General features: G+C 35.6%; 1 protein-coding gene across 1 annotated transcript in view; it reads left to right on the top strand.

The window, feature by feature from the left end:
- The window catches only part of LOC135225662 (G-protein coupled receptor moody-like), a 12094-nt gene extending 2462 nt beyond the window's left edge, over nucleotides 1–9632 (top strand). The window contains exons 2-6 of the mRNA XM_064265001.1: nucleotides 2538–2680; nucleotides 5659–5917; nucleotides 6420–6540; nucleotides 7125–7277; nucleotides 7910–9632. Of these exons, the coding sequence (XP_064121071.1) occupies nucleotides 2593–2680; nucleotides 5659–5917; nucleotides 6420–6540; nucleotides 7125–7277; nucleotides 7910–8404 (1116 nt within the window). The 5' untranslated portion in view covers nucleotides 2538–2592 and the 3' untranslated portion in view covers nucleotides 8405–9632. The remainder of the gene's footprint in view (nucleotides 1–2537; nucleotides 2681–5658; nucleotides 5918–6419; nucleotides 6541–7124; nucleotides 7278–7909) is intronic.
- The last annotated feature ends 868 nt before the right edge of the window (nucleotides 9633–10500 follow it).

The following is a 10500-nucleotide window of genomic DNA, read 5'->3' as shown; positions in this document are numbered from 1 at the left end:
ATACAGTTTTTCTCATTTGTAACTCTGTCTGTCTTTCATGGAATACAGTTTTTCTCATTTACAGCTGTCTGTCTTTCTTGGAATACAGTTTTTCTCGTTTATAGCTCTCTCTGTCTGTCTTGGAATACAGTTTTTCTCGCTTATAGCTCTGTCTGTCTGTCTTGGAGTACAGTTTTTATAGCTTATAGCTTTGTCTATCTGTCTGTCTGTTTGTCTTTAAATACAGTTTTTCTCGTTTACAGCTCTGTCTGTCCCTTCCCTTTCTAAATGACTGGTTCGTTCTTAAGTCCTGAACATCAGAGAGATTCCCTGGTTTTAACTGCATTCTTCGTCACGGTCCATTACCAGGTCGTTCCCAATAATATCAGGTTGAAAATTCACTCCCCTGGGTGCTCGTTCTTGCATCAATATCGCTCATGAAAGAAGGCAAAAATCTAATCCACAAAATGTCATTCTTTAACTTTCGAACTGATTATAGGGAGGTAAGTTTTGACATTGTCAATTTAAGTAGTCTAAACTAGTAAAAAAAATATGTATTATGTATATCAATTTGAAAGCATTTCCATGGTTTGAAGGCTTCTTGAGAAGGAAATATATTTATCTGTGGATATATATTTTTTACCTAAATTCTAAATAGTCATAAAAACAAAGGTAAATGTTATTTAAGACATGAGTCTTGCGGCGTGTGGGAGAATACATTAATCATCGGTAATTTGAAATGACTTAAAAAATATTTATAGATAATTGGAATGCTTAAGTCTACGTTTAAGATATTTTTTCCATTCTCATTTCCAAAGAGAAAAAAATAGCCAACATCAAATAACCCTTAATCTTGACACGATTAACTTAAAAAGAAATTTGCCGATTTTATATCAGTGCAGAATTAAAACTAAATAAAAAAAATATATGAGTGAATGTGGCAAATGAATAAAAATGTGATCGGTTGGGTAATGAAATGACGAGTCACTAACCAGATAAAAAATCAAGTTAAGAGTTGAGTCAGCAGAACATTTTAAGTAAAACATACTAATTCATAAAATCATTAGATGAGTCGTTCAATGACCTACCTACCAATACGGCATTAAAGGGCCATGGATTTAAAGACCATTATGGTCAACAGTGGTTACCAAAGTAAAGTCATATTTGCTCATCAAAACAAAGGTACTTAAGTGAACCCCAAACGTACAATCCAATAGTATCAGCTTCAACTCCTGGGGTAGGATGGGCACATTTATAAATAATAATAAATAAATAACTAATAAATAAATAATAAATTAATAGGTAAATAAAATAAAATAAAAACAAAAATAAAAAAACATAAACACACAATTTTTTTCCGGCTTCCGTTTAAACTAAGTAATAGATTAAGTATCTCGTAAGGTAACCCAGGATAAAATAAGCATAAGGCTAATGAGCTCATCCCAAAGGAATGATTAATACCTTAAAACATCTATCTGTTGTAACGGACAAACGGGTTACGTACGCAACCACCATACATACCACACACAATATATATATATATATATAGATATATAATATATAATATTATTATATATATATATATATATATATATATATATATATATATATATATATATATATAACGTGTGTGTGTGTGAAAGCTCATTTCGATATATAGTGCACAAATGTAAATATAAGGTATTAAAGTCTATATGAACGAAACGAGAGATGGACAACATTATCATTACTGAAGATAAGAATACTAGGAATGATATTACGCACGATGCATTAAAAAAATTTAATGCAAATCAACTTGGAGACAAATCGTCGGTCATTTTGCTGTAAAAAAAAATCCCATCACCTGTTTTTGTTTCTTGTTGTTTTGGTTCTCTCGCAAACTGCAAATCCTATAAGATCAATCCCAGGACATTAAGCGTTTTTCCTGGGCTATATCCTGCCAAAAAGGCTTTAACGAATCAAGGGACTGCATGCAGTTGTCTCTTTATTTTGTCAGTTTACGTTCTTTTTGGTTACATTTAAAAACAAAAAGTAGCAGAGTGATTATCAGAGAGGTTAACTGGTATAAGATATCGATTTGATAACCTATATATCATATACTATATGTGCGTATGTGCACGTGTGGGTTTAAGTGTGCATTCGTGTGTATGGGTGTGCTTGTGCTATGTGCGTTATCTGTTAAATAATAAACAGATGGTACTGAATGGGATCATATGACGAAATTACAAAACATTGGTGAAATAATCTTAGCAGAGTTGGAATAACCGAATTCACAACGACACAAAAAATATCAAGTTATTATGAATATTCTCTGATCTTCATATTCCAGGCTAAAAACGTTTTGCTGACATTACTCCGGTTGAGGAAACCTTTATTATGAATATTCTTTAATCTCCATATTCCAGGTTAAAAAAGTTTAGCTGACATTACTCCTTGTTGAGGAAACCTGCATTATGAATATTCTCTGACCTTCATATTGCAGGTAAAAAACGTTTTGCTGACATTACTACAGTTGAGGAAACCTTTATTATGAATATTCTCTAATCTTCCTATTCCAGGTTAAAAACGTTTTGCTGACATTACTGCGGTTGAGGAAACCTTTGCCAGAAGAAGATGGCGACGGATCTCTACGGCTATTCGCACGTGCTCCTCGGATTCATGGCTTTCTTCGTCTTTCTCATCGGACTGGTTGGGACCGTGGGTAAGCAAAAGTAGAGCAAACCTCAACAGTAAATCTATATTTATAATAACTGTGACTTTATAACTTTGTTGTCGATGTAAACGGAGCTTTTAATTAATAAACTCCCGTAAATGTTGAGAGATTCAAATATAAATGCTTCCAAATTTGTTTCAACATTAAGCCGTTTCACCTAACAAGACGAGCCGCCTGATAAAATAATATATGGTGCCTGATAAAATAATACTGTATTAGTCACCGCCGCATCCATATTTCCTCTGTGGTGTCGTGGATGAAATCATGCACAGAAAACTTCCAGAATATTAGTTACTTCACGCACTTTCGATGGAGGTTCATTGACAGCACGTCGAATCACCTTTATAAACTGCGTCAATAGATATCCTTTTTTCCAACAAAACTTATAGATGATTTTTTTCAAAATTTGCCACATGAAATATAGACTCCACCTTATGACTCAAAATGTGGGTACGATAGGTCCTTAGAAGTCAAAGCCATTTGTATTCAAAAGTCGGCGCCTATCCGCTTGGGCTCGGTGATGTCACTTCTGGTTCGTGGAAGGGGCGAATTATGCGGTATCACAAAAATGGTTTTAACTATATGTCTAGACACGTAGAGAGTCAACAGAACTCTCCCGGATTTATAGATTTCCTTAATGATTATCTAAAATTCATCGTCACAGCAACACACACACATGCATTATATATGTATATATATATTATATATATATATATATATATATATATATATATATATATACATATATTATATATATGCACATACACACACACACACACACACACACACACATATATATATATATATATATATATATATATATATATATATATATATATACATATATATATACATAATGTGTTTGTAAATAAATATAGTACATGTATTTGTGTCAACATGCTCGACATATTCCCGCGTCATAATGCTATGTCAAATCGTCTTTTCTTAGCGAAACACTCACATGATTAATACTCCATTGCATCCATCTTTCATGATTTCCACATTTCCTAGTTTGTCATGCACCATTCATCACTCAGTCTGGTCGCATTCTTTCATTCATTGTTTAACTTGCTGTCAGTCCTTTTCCTTTCGTATATCTTTAACATTCCGTCAACTTAATTCCTGTCTTTTGTTATTTATTATTCCGTCAGTTCTTTGTCATTCACCATTTATCGCTCCATCAGTTCCTTTAGTCATTTATCATCCATACTTCAGTCACTTCATCTTCCGTCGTCAACCAACCGTAAATACACAACAGTCTCTGTAGATAACTACACATAGGCTATGTATATATGTATGGAACAGGGCTCGCACTAGCAAAGTCTGTTTCGATCATGTCATGTTTCTAGCCTGTCGACTCGTGTGAATAGCTATCTGCGTCAGATAAGGTCAAGAGAAGGATATATATATCTACCGACATATATTTATATATACATATATACCTAACTATATATATAAGTTATTTTTGTCTTCTTGGGACATGGGGAAGTCAGTAAAATGTATATAATAATATACCATCTTACATGTTATATTAAATACGCGCAAAGCAGAGTTGTAACGCAAAGATGAGTCACGCGGAGGATGAGACAAGACTTACTGTTGAGATATGAAATTCTTACTAAGTTTGCTTCTTTTTCTCTGTTAAATGTATTCTTGTATGGAGATTAGTTCATAGTGATCAAAAAGTAACGAAAGCCGAGAAAATATTAAAGAAATATAAATAGCAATTACAGTTATGATGAAATGAGAGTGAAGGTGGAGGATGAAATTATAGATTAATTGAGGTTTATATATTAATAAGCATCAAAATTTTCATACGATACCAGTAAAAGGACTCAGCATGTTATAACGTAAAATAATTATCATACTTCACTAAAATGCTTATGTGATCATTAATTTAGGAAAGACAACCAGGTACCTAACGATAAATCACATTGCATAACATGAGGTAAGGTTTAAACATCGACAATGATAAGAATTGAAATTGGAATACAGAATTTAGGTCCTACGAGGTCATTCAGCGCTGAAAGGGAAATTGACAGTCAGAATGTTCGAAAGACGTAACAGGAGGAAACCTCGCAGTTCCATTAAGAAACAATTCTTAGAGAGGGTGGAAAGTCAAATAGAAGAAAGAGAACATGAACGTGGGTACAGTAATAGGAATGGAAGAGGTCGCAGATAGGTGCCAAAGGGACGCTGCACAGAAAATAAAGTAATGCCTACAGTGCACCACGTGAGGTGCACTGATGTACGTCCTTCTGGAGGTCTGCAAGAAGCCCGGGTCGGAGGGAAACATGGAAAACAATATAAAAATTGTTGGGCCTAACCACTAAAGCAGAAAAAGATCCGATTCATAAAGCCTTTTGATACAACAATTCCGATGATTCGAACTTTCAATGAGTTACGTCCATTTCACGCCTTATTCCGCGAATAAATTATTCATGTGTTGCGTTTCATAAGAGTCATTCGTGGAATGTCAGCAAATAGGTCCCTTTACAGACAACGGGATGATTTATAAACAGGATACAGCGAGAGATGGAGAAGCAGGTAAATCCCATACCCCCGAAACGAGACAAGTTATGAGCAACGGAAAAACGCCGCGGGAACTCATTCCACGTCCGTCACCCGATTTTTGAGTGACTTCCAAAATAGAAAATGTGCGCAAATATTGAGTGAATGCCCGCAAGCAAAATATGCATCGTTGACGTATACACATACGTACATGCTACAGAACAATCGCTTGCAGACACACTCATTCATACATATACATACAAGCACATACGCATATAAGTATGTAAATATCTATGTAAAATGCATACGCACAAACACACATGTTTGTGCAGACGTGTATGAATGATCTAGGTTTAATTAAATACACCTATAATCACATATCCATACTTGTAAATTTCTGGATCAATCCTTGACAAAACCTCTCATTCAAAACTCTATTGCGTCATGCTTTCCAGGTAATCTCCTGGCAGCGATGGCGTTGCTATACTGCCCTAAACTGCGCCAGCGATCGGCCACTCTCTTCATGGTCAACCTGCCCGCGTGCCTCATACCCGTCTGCGCCCTCGGAATGCCCATGTTTGGAGCCGCCTGCATCCAGCGAATCTACTACGGGAGGGTCATGCTCCCGGAGTGGGTCTGTGTCATGACCTTCGTCATTGGGCTTATCCTGAGCCAGGTGCACATCCATACCATCTGCGCCCTGGCCTTCAACAGGTAATGGGGTCTTAGGAACTCCAGGTGCCAAGTCTTAATTAACAGCTTGTTATTTATCTTCTAACAGTCTTACGATGATTTCCGTGATTGTTGGCGTGTGCGAGTATTCGCGTGCATGCTTATGTCGTCATGACAAAGGTATATTTAAGTGTAATTACCATATTCGATATTACTTACGGTTATACGTAAATAGATTGAAAAAGGTGATTGTTAATACTTCGTAAATTTTGTCCAATCTGCCCCCCATCCCCCCCCAAAAAAATACTGTCATGTATTCCGTTTAAAATGCAGAACATTGCATTATATATGGCTTTTGTTTATACAAAACAACCCATTTAATTTGAATGAGAAAAGATACGTCAACGGGACTTTCAATAAATAAGCGAATAAATACATAAATAAAAAGCGCTTTGTTTTTACGTATCTCAATTTTTCAGTGCTGTTTCCACTCCTACACTGGTCATATCTACCAAGAAAATTGACACTACCGTATTGTTTCCAGGTTAATAGCAGTTCTCATACCAGCATGGTACAAGCGTCTCATGACACCAACCACAATTAAGGTTTACCTGATTGGCCTTTGGGTGTACTCTATTCTGCTCTGGCTACCTCTAGCTTGCAAGGTAAGATATCTCCGAATTTCACGTTCAAGTCACGGATATCTGCTAAGGAAGGTTAATATATGTCCTCTTTAAAATGCAATCCAGTATTACAACTGGATACTTTGATATTAGTATAAATGTAAATCAAAATTATAATGGCAGATAAAAGCCTAGAATTAAAGATATTGTTAACATCTTGGTTTTATTAAGCCTGCTACGTGTAAGCTAGAAACAATGCATTAATATTCCTTTAATGGATCTAACGTTTACCACTTATTAACAGTATATGACAAATTCTAATGAAAACAAACATTTAGCCTCAGTACAGAATTGTAGGTTACATCAGTTATGGTTCCTCAACATAGACATTCATTGTTATAATTATATTCAGCGACTAAATTGAGAAGTGTACCTTCTATCAAAATAAAGTTAAACAACCTACAGTTGCTAAGCATGGACAGTTGTTGAAAACATGACCTCACACTACTGCACATACTTATCAAAATTTCTAAAGGAATTCTAGGCTATAATATGACCTTAGGGTACTATGCATATTTGCTGTAATTTTTACAGGAATCCTAAACTGAATATGCTCTCTTTTCTAGTTAGGGGGAAGTCTGAGATACATTCCTGAAGAGATGATGGTCTCCTTAGACGAAAAATCTGCATCCAAAGCTCTCAAGGGTCTCCACGTCTTCCTAACCTACATTCTGCCAATTCTGTTCACCAGTATATGCTATCTGATAATGTATATCAAGGTAAGTACCACCTAACGTTTTTTTTTATAAATTCACTCGTTCGTTTGCTTATGTATAGGTAATTTCATTTTCTTCGTGATGTTTTCGTACTGCGAGTCTGACAACTGCTTCTCAAATTGCGATTATTGTAAAGCCTTAATGTTTATGACCACGATACCTTAAGGACTTAATATTATTGCTATAGTAGATTCACATCAACCGTGCATTTGGCGTCTAGGCCAGTCCATTACGACGCTCCTGATTGGCTGTTGATAAGCCAGTCACAGGGCTGGAAACTCTCAGTCTTTCTCGAGAGTTCAAATGGGCAGGGTGTATGTTCCACCTCTCCTGAAAGAGAGGTGGAACATACATCCTGCCTATGTGAACTCTCTCGAGAGACTGAGAGTTTCCAGCCTGTGATTGGCTTATCAACAGCCAATCAGGGGCGTCGTAAGGGACTGGTCTAGACAACGGATGCACGGTTGATGTGAATCTACTATAGTAAGGGCTTACTAAGGGGCCCCCCTTATAAAGATAGGTCACCATAATGAGTGCAAAGGTTTTCAGAAAATCACATTTACTGGTAAACAAAAACAACTTTCCATATAATGAGGCATCCTTTTTTAAATTTATTTTTTTATTTTTTATAAAAGGTACGAGTCATAAGGAAAGTGACGAGAACCCGCCGGGCCAGCGTCGTAGCCATGACGGAGAGCAACATCATCCGGCAGTGGGACGACCACGTGACCAAGACCATCCTGGTCATCTACCTGATCCTCATCACCTGCAGCGTTCCCCACCTGGTCATCCACGTCCTCCAACTCTACACACGGCACCAGACAGCATGGCTCCTCCTGCACGCGGTGTTCTGGCTCCAGTTCTGCTTGGACCCCATCGTCTACGTCATCTTCAGCAGGGTGTACCGCAGGGCCACGTGGGAGTGCCTGGCTAATCTCTTCCCCAACGTGGGGATGTTCCAAGTGACCGAGGAACTCGGCAAATCGGAAGAAAAGAGCAACTTGAAGGTCAACAACCTCATTAGTTCTCCAGGTTGCAACAAGCACCTGAGACCGCCCCCACAAAAGATCGAGTTCTCAAGCGAGGTTCATCGTGATCTACTCGATCCCAAGAACATAGCCAAGTCTTGAAATAATCCCGTGAAAACAGGGTATATGAAATGATCATGCAGCAACCAATGATGGTTGCACTGTGTATCCATTCATTCCCATTTCTCTTCCGGTAACGGTTTACTGTCAAAACAGCAAACACCAAAGAAGTTCCTTCAAATCATGGTTTATCATTTCACTTTTAACTCAAGATGTCACATCGACGTAACTGTGTTCTGAGTAGGTAGGTCTGCCGTTACCGACGTTTCAACCCAAAACTCATAGGCGCGAATTTTGACCAGGGAAGGTGCATTTATAAGCATAAGATTCCTTCTGAATATAAGTTATTCTGGAGGTATGGTGAATTGTATATTAATAGGCTGTTTGTGGCTCAATATTTGAAAGTACAAAAATGTCATGTGTAAAATTAATGACACGCACACACATACACATATATATAATATACATATATATGTGTGTGCGTGTATGACTGTATATAGAGTGTATGTGTACATATGAACATTTTGTCAATAATATTCATACATGTATTTTTTTTTTATAAAATTGGCTTTTCTTGTTTAAACGTCATATAGTGTGCATTATTGTATGCAGCATGCATATCAGATGGACAAGAACGCCGTAATGCATGGATACATTGAACAAATATCACAAGAAACAAAAACACGAAGCAACAGAGAATGACTCATTCGACTGCAACGTGTTAAAAATGCGATATATCTATCAAACACCAAATTCACTTTATAAAAAATAGTCTATTTGCATTCATTCGGCCCTCCAGGCATGTTTTCCAGTAATATTTTACATGAATATTCGTGCATAACATCATGCACACATACTCTTGTATGTATGCATGTATGTATGCATGTAAGTATGTATGTATCTATAAACACCTGTGTCTAAGACTGTAAATAACCTTGTTACTAAATATACTTGGTAAACACTTTTCAAAAACAGGAGTGAAAAAGTCTCACTTTGTTGGTTAAATAGGCTTAGTTTTAATTCTGTACTAAATAAAAAGATAATTCTAGGTTACTCTACCTGGTTAGAGGCATTTTACAAGCTTTTATATTTCTTTTATGAATAATAATTCTCAAGCATTTAAGTGAGAAAATATACGAGACAAAATACTGAATAAATAAGTGTAAGTTCATATGTGATGGGTGGTTCACTCATATACAAATAATCTTCCATGTATGTATGTATATATATGTGTGTATATATAATTATATATATAATAAATATACATACATACATATACTATATATATATATATATATATATATATAATACTACATACATAATAATAATAATATATACATATATATATACTCATATATATATATATATATATATATATATATATATATATATATATATATATATATATAAATAGTTTGAACTTTGCATAAACTATTAAAATAAGCTTTATTTGCTTATTTTGATATCAAAAGATGAGGTCTTAAAGTGTTAGGCCTTAGTATGCCTTAATTTTGTTCGTGAATGAGGAACGCCTGCGTTTAATGACTTTATTTGTAATTGTTGTAAATAAATATATGTCTTAGAGAAGGTGTTTAAAATTTACAGTAAATCAAATCACTCTCTCTCTCTCTCTCTCTCTCTCTCTTCCAATACCAAACCGGACGAAGAGAGACAAATGCGCGCCTTCCTTAAAAATCCTATATATAATCCTATATGCCTTTGTTATTCTAAGCAGTGAATAAGGAGCCTTTAGGAGCCTAATTGTTAGACGACAGGTTTGGGTCACACCTCTAGTGGAGGCAGTGAAAGAGAGAAGTGAGATAATATGACGTGTGTTTATTTTTTTAATGTATTCCATCAAAATGGTAAGGAATAGACCAGGTAATTCTCACTCCACATGGGTCAAACAGTTCTTAAGACAGTTTCCTTGATAACAACTCTTTTCTCGATACTGGAAAAACCCGACCTCAATGTTTCTTTTGAAAATGTACAACACTGTTAGCAAAAGAGTGTTTTGTTTCTTTGGAATATATTATATATATATATAGTTATATATATATATATATATATATATATATATATTATACATTGTGTATCACTAAAACAACAATTAACTGGAACATAATCCAGCGCGCTGT

Source organism: Macrobrachium nipponense, chromosome 13 (genome assembly GCF_015104395.2).
Source record: "Macrobrachium nipponense isolate FS-2020 chromosome 13, ASM1510439v2, whole genome shotgun sequence".
In the NCBI taxonomy this organism is placed as follows: Eukaryota; Metazoa; Arthropoda; class Malacostraca; order Decapoda; family Palaemonidae; genus Macrobrachium; species Macrobrachium nipponense.
The sequence above is the reverse complement of the archived record's forward strand: the minus strand, read 5'-3'. Positions and strand labels throughout refer to the sequence as shown.